This window comes from Nymphaea colorata, chromosome 1 (genome assembly GCF_008831285.2).
Source record: "Nymphaea colorata isolate Beijing-Zhang1983 chromosome 1, ASM883128v2, whole genome shotgun sequence".
Taxonomy (NCBI): domain Eukaryota; kingdom Viridiplantae; phylum Streptophyta; class Magnoliopsida; order Nymphaeales; family Nymphaeaceae; genus Nymphaea; species Nymphaea colorata.
The window spans coordinates 20468866-20494263 of record NC_045138.2 but is presented as its reverse complement, the minus strand read 5'-3'; the positions used below and the strand labels follow the sequence as shown (position 1 = coordinate 20494263).

The following is a 25398-nucleotide window of genomic DNA, read 5'->3' as shown; positions in this document are numbered from 1 at the left end:
CGTGGCTCAGGAAAATGATATATATTAAATTGGAAGATATACTAAATCCTAACATCAAAGTGGCTATAGAGCAGGCCTTCACGTGTGCAACTTCTTTCGCTGCAGGACATGAAATGCCAATAAAATATTGACTTTATTGAAGTGAAAAGAGGAAAATTCTTGGGCATGCTTGAAATTGTTGATCAGCTACAGACGGCTTCCACAGCAAGAGATTTCACCGAGCTAGGGCATAAATTCATGTCGAAGTTACCAGTTGATAGCACAACTCTGCACTCCTTTTTGTGCAAACAGGCCTGGCAACACCATGAGAAAAGCTGCTATCAGTTCAGAGTGCACCAGTATTTTTGTAGAAACATGCGTAGAGTTGTCGTCTCCTAACATGCATGGATGGAGGTATAGATTTGTACAGAAGTGCTAAATATTTATTGAAAGGCATGACTCCTTTCCTTTATGTGCACACAATAGATGCAGATACGCAACAGAAATATACATAAAAGTTCATGTCTCGCAGTAAGTGTATGCATATGCACACAAAGTTTGATATCATCTTTGAAATGTTCTATCCAATGCCTTTGTAAGGGACTGCAATGATCCACTAGCAGTTATAGGAACCCATCACCCATGCATTGACTATCCTAGGCATTTCTATGAACATGAATTTGCAATCAAAGACTTAAAGAAATGTGCAAGCATGCTCTCGACAGATTATTGCAACTTTCAAGCATTTCTATGAATTCTGAACATGAAGGTATATTGCGTTTGATTACATGCACTTGATTTTGAAGAAAATGTGATCACCTGTTTTACACTCGTCATTGAAAGAGGATCATGACAGGCTCCCTGCCTATAGGATCCACATTTTCCAGTGGGAGTGCCAAAGCTTGCAAACTTTATGGATGAAATATGTGTACCATCTGGGCAAATCAATTGTAGGCTAGCTCTATTGCTGCTACTGCTCTTCTGCTCTTTTAGTGTATTTTTGAGAGAAGGATAGTCCTCGGAGACAAACCCACAGGCACCAGTTACACGACGTCTTGAGAATGAAATTTTTGTTGGATCTCCACCTTTCTCCTCAAAGATCACCAGAACATTTCCTGATGGCCGAAACCAAGAACGTGGAACATGGTACCTGCTAACTGCAGAAGATTAGTAGCTAAACTCTACAAACTTTGTGCATGATAGAAATTTCAGATTAAGAAAACTATGATGCCACAATGACTTGGTGCATGATCCACAACAATTCCAAAGAATAACAAAATGAAGTTTTGATGAAGACAGAAAAGTGTACCATCTTTGAGTAGGATCACCACAACCAGTATCACATTTGTCTGGCAGAAATTTCCCCCTATAATCACAAACTGAAACACAATTATCATTGATGGAGCTTGTTCGTGGCCAGTATCTCCCTATAGGTTCTCCATTTAACCATGCTTGTCCTTTTCCCATGCTTATCATATCCAAACCAACTGGGTCATCCCCATAGGGGGCATCTACAATTGCCTGCAAAGTATAATAATGTATTGGTTAAGATTGTGCTGAAACAGCAATATGTGGGAATTTGTTCTCATCCAGTATCGAAATTTTCCTGATTTATTTTCCTTTAGATAAGCTTGCTGAATAACAGGGGAATTATAATGCACCAAAAACGCCACAGACCAGGGGAAACAATTTAAATAAGCAGACATACGAAAGTGCACCTTCTCTGTTCATCTTGCATTCTCAAGGAAATGAAGAATCATGTGGTCAACACTTGCAAGTGCTGAATTTATTAGATATTTTTACACCGAATCAGTGGTTTTCTCTAATTGCATTCTTCAGAAAAATGACCGGATTCAAGTCTCTGCTCTTCAGTAGGACAAAGCATATCTTAACAAATGCATGAGCATATAAAGAGACCTCGATAGAAAATGAATGAATGTGGTCAGATGCACGAGGACTCCCTTCAGTTCAGATCGAAATTAACTAAACTTCCAAATATATACTCCTACAAAGTTGGCAAGTGGGGTGAGAATTATACACGTCAATCCAAAATTCCCTTTTGGGTTCTCTTCGACACCATTTTATGGTGGTTTGTGCCATCCTTTTGGAGCTTACAATGTAAGCATGAGGCAAGGTTGGTGCTGCCAATATTGATTATATATATATATATATATATATATATATATATATAGAAAGAGAGAGAGAGAGATCCTGGCGAGTTCTGAAAATAGATCCTGAAACCCTGTAGATAAGCATGCCAAAATCTGGTTGGGAGATGGACTTGTTTCAGTCAGAATTAGGAGTCTTCTTATAGTGGTGGGTGGCGGTGAAAGCACTCGAAAAGCCGGAAGGCTGTTAAGCCCTCAAGAAAAACCTCCGTTCGACACAAGCTGAAGCAAACTATAAAACTTTTATATCCTGAGGGAGGGAAAGGAAATAAGTTGAAAATCAATTCCTTGTTTCAATAGAGCAGAACACAGTCCGCTTTCAACCTTGTCTTGACAGAGTGCCGCATTTGCGCACAAAACGTACAATAAGTATTAATTTATTTTCCTAATATTTGTTAAACTATTTTTGTTTTCAACCAATCCAGTGGTCAAACTTTATGAATGTTCTGCCTCATTACAGCAGTACGGATACACGCAGACGGAAGAATACCAATTGAGTTTACTTGATGGAAAGAACCTGAATCAACCACAAAGTTCCCCTAGGTGGCCCTTTCTGCTTTTAGCTATAATAAGTTGACTCAAGGCTCCTATAATCAAGCATATGATATATTTGCCAGTGAAAATTCTTACGGTTCTTTCAGCCTCCTCCAGATCAGAACATGATAGTTTTGAAAGGACCTTAAAGTTGCAGGCATCTTAATTCAAATAGACCTTCAGAGGGGTTTTTGTTATTTTTATTATGTTTTGCAATTTCTAAATTAAATCAACACAGGCTGAAATGGATGAATTCTGTCTATTCTTGATAGGTATCGCCTGGTATTTGATTTCAAGAAAAAATAAATAACGTGGAAACCAAAATCTAGGTTGACAGATTAATGCTTGCCCAAGTTCATAAACCACGTGCCCCACCCCCCCCACCAAAAAACAAAAATTATAGGGCCTCAGTTAGCTTTTATTGTCTCATTGGGAGGCTGATAAAACGTCTATTGACTAATTCAGACTCGTATGCAGCAATAATGACACTGAGAAGTGGGAATAACTAGGTGCTTGCATGCGGACAATCTACAAGAAACAGAATCATGACCATCATTGTTGGAGGTAGTGATAGCATGAGATCTTAAAGGGCAAAATCATAGTCATTTACGTGTATGAAAAGAAAATTTGACCAGACAGGCAAATTGCATCGTACAAGCACTTACATATTCTGCATACTGAACAAGCATATATCTTACACACATGCACAAACACATCACATGATTTAGCATCATACCTTGTACCATATCAAAGTCTGGTTCTTTGGAGGATTAGTAGTTGATTTCCATTTCATGTTTTGCATCGCGTCCTCCTTGAATATATTTAAATGTTCCCCTTCCAACCCAATCTGTAAAGAAGATACATAAGAAATAGCAGAGACTATACGTAAATTTGATTTCCTATATGTGACATCAATGTGTTCAGAGAGAGAAAGGTCAAATCTGCAAAGCAGCAAGTGAACAACAGAGCACTTGATACTGAACCAATGAGCTAGTGGGAAGATTTTTCAGAACAGGCACACTTCCCTAAGCTGAAGTACGAAGCAACAATTCATGCATATAGTGACAAATATTAAGTGGATTTCTTGTTCCAATGGATATGTTATTGTAAAGATAAAGCGAAAGGAGAGACTGCTCACTTTTGTCTAGAAAATAGTGGATTAATTTTACTCCTGTTTTGGTTGTCCAGTTCTCTTGATTTGTAACTATAGGATCAACTCAACCTGTCTGTAATTTGTATTACAGCAACTATATTGCAGATATCAGTCAACAACAAGCCATGATACTTTTAGGTAAGCATTTGTTGGATTTTTAGCATTGCCCACAAATGCAGTATATGATAGCAGTCAAGTTTAAATCTATGTTAAGAAGATAGCTTTTCTGTTACCCATCAAGAGTCGCAGTATATCTCAAGTATAGAAAATCAACTTCCGTGCTTTGGATTGGTAGTAGGTTGCCTTTTGTTCTCAGTCAAATTTCAAGGGATAATGCTTATGAATAAACAAAATAAAATTTGATCATGCCCATGAGTCATGACTATTCTTAATTATTCCATTCTCTTGCTTTTCGCTCTCTTCCATATTTACTCCCTGATGCAGAACATAAGAACAGGAAAAAACTTCTAACTGCATAACAGTCAGATTCCGAAACCCTTTTGTCCAACTGATTCTCATTGTCAAATTAAAGTGTAATATCATGGTTGCATTTTTTTAATGAAGTTAACTGCAGCTCAAAAGAGTTAATTAAAGAAAGAAGACAATGATTTTTCATTTTACCTTGTACTTCCAAACATTTGATGTCAGATCTAGTATCCCACTATTAAATCCCTCAAGCTTGACACTGGTAAAACCAGCTCCTACCCACTCATAAAATGGTCCTGCATTCTTAGGAGAGGACAAGAACAACAAGAGTTAGTGAAGCATGTATCCACTATTAAACACAAATTTCTTCAAAGGAGCCAACAGTTGTGCACTAGAACAGGTAGCTGAACAACAATGCAATGTTCCAAAGCTTTTGAAGACCATTTAGCTAATACGAATGATAAACCTCTTTACAACATACATAAGTTATATTCACATTTTAGATTCAACACAAGCACCCTGCACATTTTCACCATGTGTCCATTGCCTGTTGGCTGTTTCTTACACCATATCTTGCAAGCGTTTTCAACATCATACTGGATCCAAGCTGCGCTTACATGTTTATGTTACATTTTCATATTTGTAGTTTTGTACCTACATACCTGACTGACTATCCTCATGTATAAGTTTGAAGATTGCACTTTATGAGCTTTCTAGCAGTAGTAAGTAGCTTATACAGTAATGGCAATAATTGTCCGTGTTCATGTGCATGTGAATGTGAAAGAAATTCGAGCTATAGAAAGGAGATCTGAGAAGGACAATTCTTAAGCAAAAGATATTAATTTTGCTAACTGTGGAGAAAATATGCAAGTGTAGCAGAGGAAGGGAATGCACATGCCAAAGGGAATGCAATTAAGTCAACATGTTGAACCCCATTGAACATCACTCAACTGCATAGCAATCTAATCTGGACAGTTTCAATCTGCAGTTCGAATGCTTTACGCAAGTTATTTATCAATTTAGTATGTAAAAGTTGTAAGCTGCTTATATGCTTTACACAAGTTATTTATCAATTTAGTATGTAAAAGTTGTAAGCTGCTTATATATAAGACGTAGTATCACAGTTTTGTTAAGTAACTTAGTTTTCTGCCATGTGCGATCAGATGACCATGCATAAGAAGAGAACAGGTACTATATCTTTTAATTGAGAGGGAACCTGCACATTCTCACTGGTTACCATGTTTTTGCCACAGCTGCACTGATACCCATATTAGACAAGCATACAGATTTTCAAGTCATATTTAGAATTGTTAATAATTTCCGAACTCCAAGTACTGGACTTGATGGGAATAACAGCTGGCTTAGTTGACTACAGATGCCAAGAGAAGTGCCTTGAAGCATAAGATTGTGGTTTGATATTTCTGAAGATAATGGTTAAGCATAAAGAAAAGATTGCAACCAACAAATGCCTGATAAGTGTACAACACACAAAGTTCAACGCATATGCTGTGCAATGACAGCACTGTTTCCACCTTACATAGAGGTGCTATTTACTATTTCTTGGAGGTTCAGTTTGATACCTGGGCACTTTCCTAGTTTCCTTTAGAACCCTAGTTTTCAGGATGATGCCAAGGATTATGCAGGTTAAAGCACTTATTATGGCCATAAGAACTTCTTTCATTTTTCTGCTTATCTTTTACGGTTTTACCTCAAGATCAAAGGCTTATTGTATCTCATGGCCTTTCATCTGGTGCGTGTTGATTAACATACATATGTCTACGTATATGTTTTAGGTTTCCAATTTCATGATAGTTGGTCTAGTCGCTTCTTGCTGAAAATCTTATTTTTCAGGGGGGTATAAGGGGGGTGTGATAGCCCATAAGTACTTAGTTAAGAATTAGTATCATATGAAGGAAAAAAAACAATTCTGTATATGTATCTCCATTTTAGCGAACAAGAACATAGTTATTAGTAAAGTGAAAAAAAAAACAATTCTTGTAAACATATCTTCATTTTAGTGAACAAGAACATATTTATGAGTAAAGTGCTTATTCTTGGGAATCCAGTGTCTGAGCTTGGGACATGGTGCTTTCTATAAAGCATAGCCACAAATATCATTTCCAGGTTTTTATACGAGAAGTTTTTCTCAGGTATTTTTCGGCAAAGTTATTGTTCATGGGAAAATCTTGGAGTTTTTCATAGAAATAGAAAATCAAAATGTTAGGTAAAAATAGAAGCAATAAAAAACTAACAAGTTTTGTAAGAGTAATGTTAAATACCTAAAACAAGAGGAAATAAAACAATGAAACAAAAGTAGAAAAACATAAAAATAAATGAAAATCATGAAAAATGCGAAAATTAAAATCACAATAAATTGATTTTTAACGATTTTTTTCAAAATATCGCAATATGTTCCTTTTTTTTGTTTTCTTCATTTTTTTTGTTAATATCATGATGTTTTCAAAAATATCACAATGGTTGTGGCTATGCAGTATAAAGTTTAACCCACAATGTTGCAATGCTGTTTCTATTGCTCTGGCTAATTAGACCTCTTTAGATAACTAAAATCGTATGAACCTGGCAACCATTCGACAAGTTAACAAGTCCACATGGTTCAAAAGGAAAAGCTAGTGGAAAAAGACACGCATTTACATACACTTCTTTTACCAAAGGACAATCATTTACTACTGCAGTTCTTTCTTAACTTCCAATAAATTATCTTGCCTAGAACTGATATATACTGCCCTATTTATAAGTATGACATGCCATCACTTCTATAATCTATTTTGATCTATTGATGATGACTCATTTCCAAAACTTTTGAAGTCCTAAAGCCATCCTATAAAGCATGATCACTGATCAGTCTTTTTCATGATTAGTAATTTAGAGTTAAAACATTTACTTTGAGTAAAAATCATGTAATGGTTTACAATGGGAAAGCCATCACTTATAGAATGACAAACTTCAAACTAAGTTGCAAATAAAAAAATAAAATACTAAAGATATAAAAAAGATGCCTTCAAAAACACTTACTTGTAAGCCAACAGTCATGCTCAGAAAACTGATTTCGTTCTCTCCAGCCTTGAGAGGTATGGATTTCTCAAACTTGAATTTTGAATCTGAGCCACTTCCAGAGACACTAACTAGAAAAATTAATAACATATGAATGGACATGGTGGATTCCAATGGTCATAGCAGAATCAATCGAAACTCAATCCAATAAAATGACCATATTATGGACATTAAGTAATGATAACACATATAACTATGCCCATATCATGCCACTCTAGTACATGCACATACATCATACACCCACATCTACACAAACACCTATTTTGCACATATATGCTCTATACGAATGCCTCAAAGGACCTCTAAGAGGTGATATTTTAGTAAGTTGTACTTCATTACATGGTCACTTTTATTGCATAATCTGTTTTACTTTTACGTAATCTGGTTTATGAATACAACCTTTTATAGGGTCTCAAAATCTGTTTTATTTTGGTTTTAATATGTTTGCTACAAACTGTTATACATATATATATATATATATATATATATATATATATATATATATATATATATATATATATATATATATGTGTGTGTGTGTGTGTGTTGACATACGCTGAGAGATTTTGGGCCAAACATATTCAGACATACGCTGAGAGATTTTGGGCCAAACATATTCAGAAGTATAAATGAAATAGTTTGTGTTGACATTCACAGCCATGAACCTCAAAATATGCTAAAATTGTTCCTATCAGATAGGCGGACATACTGACATAGTTCACAAAATAAAACTTTCCAGATTCAGAATATAAGCCTGTTAGGAATCAGAGGATGTAATTCATTAACATAATGAAAACATTGCTTGAAAATCAGATTGACAGTCTGCTTCTATAAAACTGGACGACATTATTCTGTCAAAGCACAGCAAGAATGATCTGTAGTAGGGAAAAAAAGTGAAATAAAGCAGAAATTTTACCAATGTATTGTCCATTGACAAAAACATGTGTAGCATGTCCCTTTGAATCAGCAATGAGGATTGGCTGATTTCCTGTCTGCAGAAATTCTTCATCACGACTTACAAATACACTGCAAGATCATAAGATGCAAAAGGTAAGTATGTGATTTGGATTCTTTTCAGCATATATCAGTTCCTTTTCTTAATTTTTTGTTTTTTCTATGATTGCAAATAAAGAACTTCTATTTCAACAGATAGATGAAACCAACACCAGAAGATGAATTCCAAGGAATGAAATGTAAAATTTGGTTAAAGGGACTTAACAGAAATGATGCAATGTAAAACAAAATGAGGACGTATTACTTAAGTCATCGTTGTCATAAGTCATAACTTCTGAGCATTGAAAAAAGGAATTTTCCAGATACACCTTGTTTTTGCCTATGGGCAAAAATAACCACTGCCTCTGTACCTTTCAGATGAAGAAGGGACATGAACTGATGTACCGATGGATAAACAGAAGATGGCAGTTAGGAATGAACATGTAGGTTGACAGGAAAAAGAACACACGAGAGAATGATAAAACAAATACATGAAAAACACAGTCATAGCTACCATAGATGCTTGCAGCCATATATTTGAAATAGCATAGTGCTGCAAACAGATCAAGGTGCAGTTGGAAAAAGAGGGATATGGAATGACTTTTTCGTTTTTTCCCTCAACAACCTATCCATTAGGCTCATGGTAGATGCACAAGTCTAACCTTGCACAAATAATGAATAGAAATAAAACAATTACAATGTGAAGAAATCTTATCAAGACCAAAGGATTCAAAAAATAAAAAAAAATATAAAGCATGGTTCAAAAACTAACATACACATTTATGACTTTCAAAGGTACAATCACAATGCTCATGATAGAGCTCGAAAGCATTCCCAAACATTAAAAAAAATGTCATACTGCTTAGGAAATAATATAACTAGAAAAACACGCTGATAAAAGAGGATAATATATATATATATATATACACACACACACACACACACCAAAAGATCGGCTAGCCAATGATTGGCACTTTGTCACTTCGTGCAAAAATAAAACTGCAACCACACATAGGGACTAAAGAAGATATATATACAAAAAATTTTATTGTATACAAAAAGATATAGGTACACCTAAATCTGTGTACATGTATATACATAATACGTGAAACAAAATTAGTTTTGTGTTCACATAATAATTTTTAACAGACAAAAACGTGAATGCCAGCAAAATCTCCTGCCTGGTCAGCGCATTGGACATAAAACCTTCGATTGGAAGACGGTCAAGGTTTCAGCATGGTTGCGATTCTGTTGGTGTAGCTTTGAATTAGGAGATTCTGTTTGAGAGATCATGCACATCCTAAACATCTGAACATAAAAGGAGACCAGCACTGACATATGCTTCTCATTTTTTAAGCACTTTGTGTTCCAGCATTGGCATATACAGAATTTGGCGCTTTTTTAGCATTTTGTGCTTTCCACGTGATTCAGGAAATAGTTACTGGACATTCAAAAAGGAAACAAGTTATAATTTGTCAAAAGAAACATTCACCTTGTTGAGTACCATAGGTAATCTGTAGAATCTTTTGTGGTATTTATGTGATCAACAAGGCCTTTCGTGACAAAGTCAGCTTTCCCCCATATTCCAGGTGTCTCTTCAAAAACTTCCCACTGAATGCTGCTTATGTTTCTTTCAGGTGAAGATACAGTTGGCATAAGCTTCGTTGGAATCATTTCTACGATAGAAGTTTGAGAGGTAACCTGTAAAAGTTTCAAAAGAAAAAACATGAGATGAGATATGCAAGAGAAATATTGAAGGAGCATAAATGAATATATGATCTTTAAAGCATGACCTACCTGGTTAATGTCAACACACTAATAACAAGAAACAAGAAATATGGGCACAGTTTGAACCTTCCCAGATTTTTCTAAGGGAAGGTTTGTTGGGGTGAAAAGGAAAAAAAAAATTCAAGTGTAAGGTGGTTGAAATTTTTCAAGAAAAAAAAGAATGTTTTTAAGGGGACAAAAAAGAAATGGAAAAACCATACCAACCTCATAGAAAAGAAGAAAAATCGTTCAAGAAAATTTTCTCAGCGTTTTAGGCGTAGGTGTATTTCTGAGACAAATGTCTCCAACGAAGTATGCCTTGAAACATTTTTCTTGTTCATCAAGCACCCCTTAAATGATATAGAGGACAGTTTCATTGCACATTTTCCCCCCTTGGGAACATATTTTGCAGCTTCCTTTTGACCAACTCAGAGGAGGCCCATATCAATCTTTCAATCAATTTTATTGGTACATACTGGACCAGGTTTTACAGTAGTTTTGTATTTCGTTGCAAAAAAGCTCAGAGTCTGGAGATTCAGTAGTTCTATATAAGCTTGACTTGCTATCTGTTACATTGAATAATTTATTCTTCTTTAAAAATCTTCAGAAAATTTGTGTTCTTATATGTTTGCTTGCATCACTGAAAAATGATGATGCAACAAAAAAGGTCTGGCACATGAAGAAGCCATCATACAACCATTGCATACTGAGTCAACATTATAGGCAGCACCACTGGCAAGAAAATATGGGAATTTCTGATACGATGTTTTAGATCCCATTCAGGAGAAGCACGTCCATTTGGTCTACTGATGGCATCACATTCATGACTTTGAATTGTACTACCATTCCAGAGATTGTCATGTACGAGGGACTATATCCCAAAAAGTCTATCTTTGATCACAGCACAAAAACTATTTTCTGGAAAGAATGATGGTAAAAATATGAACTTCTGCTCAAACATAAGTATCAAATTCTAACAGATCACCTATTTCCGTAAGTAAATACATTGATTTGAGATACATATAGCAGTTGGCAATTAAAAGATGAAATTGGTGCACCTTAGCAGTGTTGAAGACAACATTTCTGCAATCTGGCAGGATGCTGACAGACCATGCTGGCAAAACATACGAAAGGTTTCGAAAGCTAACAGCTTTTTCACTTTGATCATCCATGTTAGCAATGAAAGCAGAACATTTTCCAGTTTCATCTTCATAAATATGAGCCTGCATCAGATTAAACACTGCAGTTAAATGGCAACTAGTGAACTATGTTTGACAATGATAACCAATCAAGGCCATAACAGACTATGGTGAATGTCAACAAATAAAAACACGCATTTCCAAGACAAATAAGGTCCAGCATATTCATAATAAGCACGTAGAGACACAAATGAATAAATTTTTTGACTAAGATAACAGCCAGAAAGCAGAAGTAAATGATCAGTAGGCATTAGGTAGCAAGAATGATACAAGAAAACAAATTATACAATTGTGAATTGATCATCCACCAGCCACCAGCCATGATAGTGGATAAGATGCTATTCTCAGAAAGACAGATAACATATAACATTCTGGAAGCTAGAGAAACTGGCTCCCAGTTTTTCTTAGTGGGACATTAAATAAGACAGATACAAACTTACAACGTTCTATGGTAAAGTTCATGCTACAAATTTAATATCACCTATCCTTCAGTTTTTTCATGTCTAACCTAGTTATGGCCAATGGTCAGGCATAAGGTAGCCTAGGTTTCAGAATGTTCTAGCGTGGCATCTCCAGTATGTCCAGCCAAGGCTTCAACCATAACAGAAGGGAGAAAATAGGCATTGTCAGATATTATGGTTCCTTGAGAAGAGAAAACGGCTATATTAAAGAGAAATGCTACTAATCCCTATACTTAACATCTATCTGGGAGACAAGTGGCGCACCTGGTCACCTAGGATATGGCAAAGATGTGAGACTCATGAAATGTATTCTCCAGCATCCTTAGCACATGACATTTTCAAGTGAATCTACGACCAACCAATCTTTTAAAAGAATCTTATTCTATAACCAGAGTCCATATTATTCTAAAGCAAACACCTTAAACAATAATCAAAAGTGCATGTGTCATTGGCAACTTACCTCCTGTAAAGGACCTAATGAAATATTTGTTAGCACACCATTGAGTATTGCATGTTCACATAACTTAATTGCCTCATGCAGGTCCTTTAGATGTCCCCATTTTGGCTGTCTTGCGAGACCTGCACAATGATTTTAAACTTTTGATGGAAAAACTGAATGTGAAATTCTTACACAATAGAGAAGGCAAATATCCTTAATCTCAAACATATCCAATCAGTTGAGGATCCATGAGATAAGAAGACCTAGCATGTTTCCGTACCATATTCATCAATTGGAGCATCATAATCATAACTTGTGGTGATGAATGGTCCTCCAGAAGTGCGACCAAAATTTGTTCCACCATGATACTGAAACCAAATCACAATGTAGTGGGTGGGATAAATATAAGGGGACAGTATTGAAGAGATGACCTTCAAGATCTGATGAGGTGCAAGAGCAAAGCAATAAAATTGGAATCAGTCGCAGAGTCACTTTTACTACCATATAATAATTTTGAAGGGCTCCTCCGTTCTGGAAAAAGCGTGCAACAGAATATGCAACATCTTCAGGTGGTCTATGAGGATCTCGAGAGCCAAATGTCTTAAACCTGAAAAAAATAGATGGATAAGAATCACTGTGGATCATAGGGCACAGTTTTTTTGCATCAGTTTCAACATCAAAGTATGTACTGCCTTTTCTATAGATCAAAGCAGACCAATATTTGATGAACTGTGTTCCCACCATCTTTGTCATTGGGATGTGAGGTTCCAACTTGTGGGAAATAGAAATAAACATGTCTTAATGGCAGGTGAACTACCATAAGTTCATTTAAATGCAGATATGCACGCAAGTACAAGGTTTCTAGAACAAAAATTGCCGTAATCCCTATAACATAGTGCAAAGCAAAAACTCTGGGCAGTTGCTTAAAATAAAGGTTCTGAGAAGATGTGACATATTTTTAGCACCTAGGATTGAAAATTCAAAGAAAGGATATCTGTCTTTGCAACAAGACATGTTGTTAACTTTAGCTAACCAGAGAGCAAGGCATATGCATGGACACACAAGAACATACTCCTTACACAGATAACATAAGCAAATATGCATTAAGTGTGCAAAACATGGTTCTGCATCAAAATTAGATAAGATTCTAATGAAAGATAAAAAATACTTTGCTGGGAAAGGCAACCTTTTTTCCCCATATATGTCGAACATACCATCCAGGCCAGTTTTCTGTCCAAATTTTTGGCTTGTCTTTGTAGATTGGTGTGAATTGATCACAATAAAATGAATTGCACGTGTTGATCTGCAATGACAAGTGGAACTCTATGAGATGAAATAACCACAAAAAGTTGAATGCTCTGGGAAGACAAAAAATTTGACCACGAAGGTGATATATTCATGAAAAAGTATCCTGCAAAAAGTAATTCTTTTAAAGGCACTTCTTAGATTAAGTAAAATCTGCTACATGTTCATTTACCAAATAAAATTTTAGAAAACTAACTTGTTACAACTTACAAGTAAAGCATGGGCCAGAGTCAAATAACCATTTAGGAGACAAATATGACAGACATAAAATGAAAATTTTGACTGAAAGTTTAAGCAAACATCTGTATTGAGAGGTTAAGTACTAAAACAAACACCATGAAACAAGGAGAAAAATTATAAATACAAGTTCACTTTTTTAAAGTCATATTCATAGATCGAATTTATCATGATACTTTCTTGAAATTTCCTCAGAAGTCATATGAAGAAATAAAATCCAATATTCAGAAACAATGTACAGGTACATACATGCATGTGAGTTTGTGTCTGTGAGTGAGAGAGAGAGAGAGAGAGAGAGAGAGAGAGAGAGAGAGAGAGTATAAAAGAATTGGTGGATGACAATGAATTATACCAATCTTTTGTCGTCTCTAACGAGTTCAATTCAAATCATGTATTACCAACACAAAGTATAGAAAGGTTTACTACAAACAAAGCAAAATATTTTAAACAGTTGGACTTTTAAATAAAGGGATTCTTAATACTTTCTCATTGTACTTTTACAAAAGTAATAGAATCCAAGGTATTTTTTATGTCTGCCCTTTTAAATTTGCAAATATAGTTCCAAACAACACATGAGACTGCATTAGCAAACCTTAATGCTAAAAAACATCAAGAGCAAAAGAGAAAGGTAAAATAAAAGAAAAAAGAGAAAAACTGCTCAATATCCACCAGAAGATAATAGAAACACCTTGATATGCATAGGATGTGTTCTCTAGCACGTATAGAGAACCTTTCAGTGTTTAAAGACAGAATTTGTTGTCCAAAATCAGATTAGGTTATGTTTAAGGTTTCAGTCCAAAATAAGATATGTTGTCTTTCAAGTACCATGAAAGTGAACCTTACTCCCCATGATCATGAGCACACACACTAAGTTAAAATTTTTCCAATGGTCGATTGGTTACTTGCTTATTCATGTTTGTCAACACTAACAAACTATTCTAAGCAAGTAATTCTTTTATGAATATCGATTGTTCAACGATATTAGTGAAATATTTCATATAATGAAGCCTGTGTGGACTCGCTTTTTTTATTTTCTTCATCAGTTAAAAACTGAAAGTGCTGATGACTCTGCATACAGCACAAACTTCAGTTTGATGCTGGACTTGCATCAGACACAAATTGTTTACCAGGAAAATCCTGATGTTCTTATACATGTAATATGAGTATGTATGTTAAGTTAATTTGGTGGTTGGATGTCTAACAAGACAATGACTTGGGCTGTAGTTGGGCAGAAGGCAGCCCAAGTGTGCACCTGTTTTTCCTTGTCACTGGCAAGTTGCTGATTAACAGACACTTACCAATTTATTCCAAAAGACCCACCAGAGTATCGAACTCTTGACCTTCAACTTGAAGGTCCTAGAGCTCGCTGCTCCCATCAGGGTCAATGGAGTACTCAAACTTGTTGATCTAGGAACTAATGACATCCTCGACCACTGACCATAAACACTAAGAATTATTTAAAATTAAATTGAACACTATGCCGAAGTTGAAAATTGAATTTTGATCCAGTCAAGAGCAAATTTCTTATTAACTTAAACTGAATGAAAAGGTCATTAAACAAGAAAAAAGGTAAATCAACATCTGTTGCATTGAATACAGGCTTAATTTTCCATGAGCTCTCAAGTACAGTGCTTTTGGCACTGGTCAAAATGAGCAAACTAAGCTGCAAGTGACATCATCATGCAATCCAAATTTGCTCTTCAAGAGAATTTTCACACTCCCACGTTTGGATTTAAACTTCTTGTTCCTACTTCCTATTGGTTCACATGTATGTGATCCAAATCATGCATTACCAGATTTATCTTCTACCAAAAACCTACATTAACTGGACACTCATCTCCACCAGCTCTGTTCATGGCAAATGCTTTTTGGCACTGCTGCTAGCAGCACTTGTCCTTGAAGAATGGAGTTTGCAGTTCATCTAACATTCAACTCTTTTTTTTATATAATTTCAGGGTTTGTGATTTTAAATATAAACAATATTTTATAGTCAATTTTATCAAAAATTGCAAGTACCCTGACAACCTTGAATTCCCTGCCTCTTTTGTGGCCTTATTTATGGACTAGTTTATCTCTATACTTTTAGTATGTTCAAACATGGTCCATCTTCTCTGCCTGCAGCTCCATATAGAAGTTATTTTTCGTATTGACATTCTTGTGCACTTGTGCATGTATATGTTTTTGGTATGGAAAATTAATTAGGTTTCTGATGGTCAACAAGTTCAGGACTTGCTACTGAGGGCAATACATAATTCTAGGTAATGCGGATTAGACTTTGATCTTACTTCTCGTCCTTCCTACTTAGATAAATAGTCACCTTTCCAGGTCATCTCTTCAACTGTCTTTTTCAGGTGATGTAGTTGTATATGCATGCCATTGAAGCATTTAAGTACATAGATAACTCATCACCTGATTTACTCAATTCACTTGCAAGAACATTCTACTGCAGAAAAGCCTTGAAAAACAAGGTATCCCATTTGCTTTCCAACTTATATGCATTTGCATTCTCGTTTGAACGTTTAATGTTGTAATACTGTAAGTATAATTGTGTGTGCTGCATGTATAAGCAAGTGACGTTTTTCCACTTCCTTCAGACTCATTGATCCTTTTCCAGTACAGAACATTGTTTGGCAAAGATGGATATCTTGTTTCGCAGGAATCAACAAAATGGTCATCATCTCAGGATAAAGATAAACAAGTTGTTCTTATAACAGTTAACAAATTATTAAAGTGTAACAAGTTTCTGTTGCCTTAAACAAAGTGCAAAGTGGCTCAATGAACCATGTTTGTTCTGAATCTTCTGATCAATAGGGAGCCTCAACAACTAGGACACAATGGAAAGTCTATTTCACAGAATGTGGTATTAGGCAAGAAGTTGGTCAAGATCTATTGGATGTCAAGACATTTATATTCAAACATACATCACATCCAGAAGTAAGAAATGATGACAATATAAATGCATAACTAGGAGAGTCCTTGTTGCAGCGCTTTCAAATAGTTCCTTTTCGAGTTGTCAATGTTCAAGCATTTTCGTGTACAACTTATACTGTAACTGCAAATTGATATTTTGAAGTGCAATAGCGGCCTCGGATGCATATATGCAATAATGCAACATGGTACTAGGTAAATAAACCAGAAAATCCAAGGCCTGCATCTGCATAAAATCAGGTGGCAAAGTACTTGGCCTAATTTCATGAGCAAAATTATAAAAATGTATAACATTTATATACTTAAGGCAACAACATACCTTGTCAACAAAGCTGCTTCAATATCAAATTTGCATCAATTAAAAGTCATAAATGACAAACATTAAGGAAAAATTAATACTATCTGCAAGATACCTTCAACATATTTGTTCACCAATCGAAAGAACTCACCACAGTATCAGGAGCATCGAATTGTTGACACATAATCCAAGGCACACCTGTGTTTTGAGAAACAGCCATATTTGCAGCCCACATTGCATATTTCTTCCCTCCTTCTCCATAAGATGGTTCATAGTATCCATATTCATTTTCTATCTACAAAAATTTCAGTACCAAAAAGTTTTGAAGTCAATTATAACGTTATTTGGTTAAGAACTAGTTAATGCATGTCCTCCAGTTGCATTCTATTTCTTCCAGTAGAGGAAGCATAACCAACATAGAGTTTGAATACCATGGCTTATGGGGAAAAGAGGAAATAATATGATCAGCACATGCTACAAGACACATGTTAAAGATACAAAAAGGGGTTTTCTGAAATATTAGGAAGTTAGGGAGGATCTCTTTAAATGTTTTGTTATTTTTAGTGGACTTCTCTTGTAATTTTCCCTAACCCTAATCTCTTAATAGAGATTAGGGTCACGTAATGAACTTTCAACTTTTTGCTGCCTCTCTCTCTCTCTCGCAACATGGTATCAGAGCGGGTGTGGGCGTCGACGGCAGGGTGCGCTTTCCGGTGACCTTCTCCGGCGACCATCTTCTTCGGCGACAATCTTTCTGGCGAACAGCCAAGTGAGTTCCTTTCTTTTTCGTCCTCTCTCTTGTCATCGCTACTCCTTATTCCCTCTTATCACCCAATAAGGAGACAGTGAGGGAATAGGGGTTGGGCGTTCCGTGTGAAGGAGGACCTGATCACGCCTATGTGGAAGGCGTAATCAGATCCTCATATTGGTCGTATGAAGCAGACTATTGTGGATGTAGTGTGACGCTGTGGTTTGTGATGATCGTAAATACAATTTCGGGAAAGTCAGGCTGCGTGAGGTGTTGTGGATGCTTTGTGGAGTCTATATGCTGCTTATAAATTCAGTTTTTTGAATATGATCAGAATTTTTCTATAGATCGTGGATACAAGTTCAGTAAAGTAAGGCTGCGTGAGGAGTGAGGACTGCTGCTGATCCTTAGTACAAGTTTTTTGTTTGATTTTGTGGATTTCTTTGACACGTGGACAGGAAGTTTTATGAGAACTAGCTGCTGTTATAAGTGGCAGCAGTCTTCAGTCGTTGGGAGCAGCAGTCTTCAGTCGTTGGGAGTTCATTCTTGTTTATTTTTTTGTCATCGGCTGAACCAGATCTAAAGTGACAGTAATTTCCTAGCCCTCTTTCTTTAAACGTTTGCGTCAATCTGGTCTTCTTTATTTACTATGGCTGAAAACAGTAAATCTGAAGGGTCTACTGACTACAAGATGGTTGGGAATTCATTCTCTTATGGAACCACGATGAAACTTAATGGCTCAAATTATGAAATATGGTCTAGGGTATTCATAATGTCGGTGGCTGGTCATAGGAAGAAATATATTCTTGAGGAGGATGAACCTATTGAGAAAAAAGGAATATATGCTGCGTGGGATGAAGATAATTATATTGTTATGTCTTGGATTATGAATAGTGTGGAGTCTCATATAGCCCCAACTATTGCATATTATACCAAGGCCAAGGATATGTGGTCTTTCTTGAGAAAGACATACTCGCATGCCACTAATGTAATCAAAATCCTACAACTAGAAGAGGAGTTATGTAACATTCGACAAGGGGATCAGGACCTATCCCAATATTTTGCTACTTTGACTGCTGCATATGAACGGTTAAAGGCTCTTCGTCCACCTTGCCAGCATTGTTATGCATCACACGTTGAGACTGGTATGGTGGCGAAGTTTTTATCTGGCCTATCTTCAGAATACTCTGTGGCAAAGTCTCAAATTCTAACAGGCAGTGAACTTCCAGATTTAGCAGACACGTATAATAGGCTGAGTCGTTTTGCAGCCACTCTTTCTCAGACTACGCATGACACACCAGTCTCTGCACTTGTGATATCAGGAGGACGGGGCCCTAGTTCTTTTGGAGGCACTAGGGGACGTGGTACAGGCCGTGGTGCTGGACGTGGCAGATTTCAGTGCTCTTATTGTGGCAAAATTGGTCATCTAGATTCTAGAGGATCGTTGTTGGGACAAACATCCTCACCTCAGGTCTAATGTTTCATCTGGACGTGGTGGAGGTAGAATCACCACAAGCAGAGGTCCTTCTTCATCCCAAGCAACTCATTCAAAGGCAACAATATCTGTGGTTGAGTCTTCTACTGATCCTTCTATATCTATGTTATATTCCCTTAACCTAAGTAAGGATGAATATGATCGTGTTCTTGCTCAGAGGTCTGCCTCTACATCTACCAATGCCGCTGTTGTAGATTCAGCATTCTCTGTTGGTGCTCCTACTGCTGATCCAGGTATGACATGGATGATAGACTCGGGCGCTTCTAGACATTGTTGTAATCAACCACAAAAATTTTCATCATTTGTCAGATTTTCTACACCACAGCATGTTAAGCTGGCTGATGGCAAGTTGTCTCCTGTTTTGGGTAGCGGTGATATTTACCTTCCACGTTTAGGCACTCTTACACATGTACTATATGCTCCTCAGTTTCCTGTTAATTTGATATCTGTGAAACAGCTAGCTATCGACTTACAATGTAAAGTCATTTTTGAATCTGACTCTTGTTCTTTTTAGGACTTACCAACTGGGAAGATGATTGGTGGCGGCCATGAGCGTGAGGGCCTTTATTTTTTGTCAATCCCAGTTGATGTTGCTGCATCTTCAGTCCCTTCCAAGCCTTCTCCCTTCCAATGGCATCTCAGACTGGGTCATCCTTCAGTACCAAAACTTCGTCGCATGTTTCCAGATATTCCTGCATCAGAGTCCTTCTTATGTGATGCCTGCCAGTTGGGCAAGCATATACGGAGCAGCTTTCCTTCGAGTCAGAGTCCGTCGAGTCAGAGTCCTTTTGATCTCATTCATGTGGATGTATGGGGTCCTAGTCGGGTTCCTTTTCGATCATGTTTTCGATATTATCTTGTTCTAGTTGATGATTTTACTAGAGTCAGTTGGGTTTTCTTGTTAAGGGAAAGATCTGAAGTCATATGTATTCTTCAAAAATTTATCAAGGAAATAAAAACTCAGTTTGGACTCATTGTCAAAAATATTCGCACTGATAATGCTCTTGAATTCAAGTCTTCCATTCTACTTCAGTTTTATGCCGACCATGGAATTCGACCTCAATATACTTGTCCACATACGTCCCAACAGAATGGTGTAGCCGAACGCAAACATCGGCAACTCCTAAACGTAGCTCGTACCCTCATGTTACATTCTCACATGCCTGCCTATTTTTGGGGTGATGCTATTCTTACTGTGTGTTACCTCATTAATAGATTACCCTCTTCCTCCATTCAAGACCGTATTCCAATTCAAATTCTATATCTAGGGCGTTCATTATTTCATTTACCTCCCAAAGTTTTTGGATGCACTTGCTTTGCACATATCCTAGGCCCGAACAAAAGCAAACTTGCTGCCCAAGCCATCAAATGTATTTTTATTGATTATTCCCAATCAAAAGGGATACAAATGCTTTGATCCCTTGACCAAGAAAGACATTATCAATACGGATGTTACCTTCTTTGAGTCTCGTCCTTATTTCCCTCCGTCAAGTCCCTCTTCATCTGAGATGCATGCACCTATACCTCTTCCTATTCCACCAGTGTCACTTGAGTCATTTCCATCATCTCAACCTAGGTCACATGAACGTTTTCTTGAGCCTCTGTTGGTTTACACTCGTCGTCTAGGTCCCTCTCTCAACCGTCCACCAGCATCGTCTCAAGAGGTAAGCTCTACTGATAAGACTGACTCAGGATTAAGTGATGATTATTCTACAGCAGATCTCCCTATTGCTATTCGCAAGGGCAAGCGACAGTGTACCTTACATCCTATATCTAATTCTGTCTCTACTGCTCATCTGAGTACACGCTTAGTACAGTTTGATCAAGCTCTATCTAGTCATGTTATCCCGTCCTCGCACCATCACGCCCTGTTAGATCCACGTTGGCGACAAGCTATGCAGGAGGAAATGGATGCTCTTCTTTCTCGGGAGACTTGGGATTTGGTAGACCCCCCAACACGCTGTGATGTGGTTGGCTCACAATGGGTATTCACCATCAAGTATCATTCTGATGGGTCAGTTGAAAGGTTCAAGGTCCGTCTTGTCGCAAAAGTGTATTCTCAGACTTATGGTGTTGACTTCTTTGAGACCTTTTCGCCTGTGGCCCGGTTGGGCACTATTCGCTTGATTATCTCTCTTGCTGTCCAACGAGAGTGGCCTCTTTTTCAATTGGATGTAAAAAATGCCTTTTTGTATGGAGACCTTTCTGAAATCGTTTATATGCAGCAACCACCTGGTTTTGAGCGACAAGGGGAGTGTTCCAAGGTATGCAAGTTAAAGAAGGCTATTTATGGACTCAAACAGAGTCCCCGTGCATGGTTCCAAAAGCTTACTGAAGTGTTATCTAAGTGTGGATTTCGCCGATCCCAGCTTGATCACTCATTGTTTATCAAGCGAGGCTCAGCAGGACTTGTGATATTGATTGTCTACGTGGATGATATTGTTCTTACAGGGGAAAATGATCAAGAGATATCTCAAACAAAGGAGTTTTTACAGCAACACTTTGTTACGAAAGACCTTGGACAACTTCGTTATTTTCTTGGTATTGAGGTGGCTCGTGGTAATAAAGGAGTTGTAGTGTCTCAAAGGAAATATGTTCTTGATCTTCTACAGGAAACAGGACTATTGGGGGCTAAACCTGCCACACTTCCCATGAATCCTCGCATTCATATACATGATGATGACTCAGAGCCGTTTGACTCTAGATCTTACAGATCTCTGATAGGGAAACTGTTATATTTGACTGTCACTCGTCCCGACATTAGCTTTGCTGTAAATAAGTTGAGCCAATTCATGGAAAAACCCCGAAAAGTTCACTGGGATGCAGCTCTAATGATTGTAAGATACTTGAAATCAGCTCCGGGAAAGGGGCTATGGTTCAAGAAAGAAGAATGTGTTGACATCGAGGCGTATAGTGATGCTGATTATGCTGGATCTGTAGATGACAGGAAGTCTACTACCGGTTTTTGTGTCTTTGTGGGCGGTAATCTTATTTCCTGGAGGAGCAAGAAGCAGAATGTTGTGGCTCGTTCTAGTGCTGAGTCGGAATATAGGGCTATGGCTCAAACTGCAGCTGAAATGTCGTGCGTTAGATCACTAGTTGTAGAGTTGGGTGTCTCAGTGAATCTCCCAATGAAGATGTATTGTGACAACAAGGCAGCTACATATATCGCTAACAATCCTGTCTTCCATGAGAGGACTAAACACATTGAAGTGGATTGCCACTATATTCGGGACTTAGTTCAAGGAGGAATTGTTAGCACTATTCACGTCTCCTCAGAAGATCAGGCAGCAGATATTCTCACTAAAGCTCTTCTCATAGGCGATTTCCTGAGATGTTGTAACAAGCTGAGCATGATTGATATATATGCTCCAGCTTGAGGGGGAGTGTTAAAGATACAAAAAGGGGTTTTCTGAAATATTAGGAAGTTAGGGAGGATCTCTTTAAATGTTTTATTATTTTTAGTGGACTTCTCTTGTAATTTTCCCTAACCCTAATCTCTTAATAGAGATTAGGGTCACGTAATGAACTTTCAACTTTTTGCTGCCACTCTCTCTCTCTCGCAACAACACAAACTCATTAGCAGATCAGTAACCAAAAGTAATAATTAAGAATTAAACCTTATATGTGTTCTACTTCTCATGAAAGAAGATATTTCTCATTTGACTGGATTTAAGAGCCCCATCACTTGTAGGCTAGTTTGGAGTAAAACCCAACTTTGTGCCTGTGGAGAGTTTCTGCACATGTAATTCAGAATTTCTAGAACTTTTGGTGCTTAATTTGCATGAGAGTGTGCACATGAGATGTAACCATGAACTTATTTACAGGATATGGTCTGACAATATTGCTTGCTTAAGTATTTTTTTGGTTTAATTTTCTATACGTACCATTTCTTTTCACATATATGACCAGATCCCGTATAATACAGTCAGCATAAGTTGATAACTATTTTATTGCTTTGTTCCATTTCACAATGAATGGTTTGCAGAAAATCAGAAATCTCATAACTTCAAACAACCATTCAAGGCGTCAATAAGCATATCCTTGAGGAGTTCTTTCCTCCAGTCATTCACAAAGAAATATTGCATCAGTGATACATGACCGCAAGTGATTATCCTAGTTTTTGAGCATTCACTTATGCTGTTCCCTATTTGCATACATTTCTTGGTAACTGTTTTATGCCTGCATAACATACAAATTTAACATAGTTGATGCATCGTGTTAGTAATTTTCCTTCATATGGAACATTTGATATGGTCATTTTCCAAAATCAACTTATCTAAGGGCAATCCCATGAAAGCCAACAGCCACTTGATTAGGCAGAGGATGTGCTGATAACGAATGGTAACTGCAACTTCATGAGCAACAGAAAATGTCCAAAAAATTTCCGTTTTAGCCAATGAAATTGGCAATATGTTGACTGCAATTTCGACCTATGCATTTTACTCTATCATAGCAGCTGAAACTAAGGAGCACTTTGAGTTACCATAGCAAATGGAATGACGCTAAAGTCCTTGATATAATGCATATAAAATGGAAACAGAAACAGAATCAATTCTTGCCTGTGACAAAATAATGGGCCCTCCTTGTGATGCAAAAAGTTTCTCACGCTTCATCAAATTGACTATATACGTTGTGAAGCTCTCCATGTGACTCTGAAAAATCAAACCTGGTTTTATAATCTAACCAAACCTGGTTTTATAATCCGAAATGAAGAGAAGATAAAAAGGTTTCTTACAGCCCTCATACCTCAAAGTTAGTAGAATTTGTTCGAAAAATTGTCCCAGGAATATAATGAAGCCAAACAGGCACGCCACTGCAAAGTATTCGGGCAGAAGAACATATGAGAAATCTCAATCAAGGGACACCGCGGTTCATAAGACATACAGAATGTAATTACATCTTATTGCAGAATCTAGTATAGAAAATCCACGATCTTGTTTCAGAACCTATACAATTGAAACATGTCGTTTGGTTTTGATGGAGATTGTTTAGCAGAAAAGAATGGATGGAATCATTCTAGAGTCAAGAATTCATCCAGCACAGGAATGTGAAGTGCAAAAATCCTAGCCACAAAGGACAATGTAGAGAACTTGTCAATATAAAAGCGATTACGGCCTCTATAGGCATCAGTTTTTCAGGAAACTGGGATAGTTTATGATGGCACATTGTGGTCGTAACGCAAATATCTGCTCCTTGCCTTCTCTTTCTGGATCGTTCCTATGAATGGGAAAAAGGAAAGGAAGGAAAAGAAAAGAAAAAAAGGAGGAAATGACAGACCCGAAATTCCATTCTGCAGCAACGACCGGCCCAATTCGAAGAATGGAGTATAGCCCGGCAGCTTGGATGAGCTTCAAGAACTTGACTAAGTCGAACCTCCCTCCAAAATAATACTGCACTTCCCGCAAAACCCAAAAACCATAACACTAACCAAAACAGACAAGCAAATCCAAAAGAAATCAGAAGATTTAGTCAAACAAAACTCACATTTCCAGGTGATGGCTCATGTCCATTCCAGAAGACGTAAGTCTCGATCACGTCGATCCCACCTCTTTTCGCCGTCTCTATAAGGCTTGGCCACATCTGAAATTTATGAAAATAACATTAAGAAGCCAATCTCCATGTCCCCACTAGACTCCCTATCAAGAAGTACTCATCCACCAACTGAAAGAACAGAGGTAACCAATGGTGGAGGAAAAAAAAAACACTTTATTACAAGGCCCATCTCTCCCCACTAGTCCATGAACACTTGTACGTCAGCAGACTCATCAATGAAAAATACAAAAGGCAAAAAAGACCATCATTAAGCTAGTCGGTTCACAGGCTGGTTACCGCAGGAACACTACGTGGATAGTGAATGGAGGCAGAGATGAGGAGCTTCCTCTGTCCGTCGATAATCAAAGATCGATGGTCATACGTGACGTTCCAACCTAGAGTGGTGGTAGCCGAGAAAACCATCATCAAAGCAAGAAGGACGATGAAGCTGGAGAGTGTTGAAGCACTCCCCATCATCATCTTCCGCATTTCTGTCTCTTCTTCTTCTCCTTCTTCTACTACTCTCGCTTTCCTCTGTTTATTGGTCTACAATCCCTTCCACAGAGAAAGCGAGAAAGCAGACGCAGAATCTCGAGAGTGAGAAGAGAGAGACGAAAGGAGACTGGGGGATGGAGCTTGGTGGGGAGAAGCTTCTCTCCGC

General features: G+C 37.3%; 1 protein-coding gene across 1 annotated transcript; it reads right to left on the bottom strand.

The window, feature by feature from the left end:
* Nucleotides 1–2: 2 nt before the first annotated feature.
* On the bottom strand, nt 3–25398 carry LOC116257625 (beta-galactosidase 10). The gene is made up of 19 exons (XM_031634574.2): nt 25035–25398; nt 24690–24785; nt 24483–24595; nt 23952–24018; nt 23765–23857; nt 17111–17254; nt 13406–13494; nt 12693–12798; nt 12472–12559; nt 12213–12331; nt 11151–11315; nt 9818–10026; nt 8249–8358; nt 7294–7403; nt 4456–4563; nt 3418–3528; nt 1289–1500; nt 799–1129; nt 3–293 (listed from the first exon to the last, which is right to left on the bottom strand). The coding sequence occupies exons 1-19, from the start codon at nt 25224–25226 to the stop codon at nt 183–185; spliced, it is 2574 nt and encodes an 857-aa protein (XP_031490434.1). The 5' UTR covers nt 25227–25398; the 3' UTR covers nt 3–182.

Excerpts from the sequence above, each read along its gene's own strand:
- LOC116257625 (XM_031634574.2), bottom strand. The coding sequence starts at position 25,226 with ATGCGGAAGATGATGATGGGGAGTGCTTCAACACTCTCCAGCTTCATC. Across the intron at positions 10,027-11,150 it reads TTGTCTTCAACACTGCTAAG|GTTACCTCTCAAACTTCTAT; the intron begins GTGCACCAATTT and ends AAACTTTTACAG. Across the intron at positions 294-798 it reads CAATGACGAGTGTAAAACAG|GCCTGTTTGCACAAAAAGGA; the intron begins GTGATCACATTT and ends TGGTGTTGCCAG.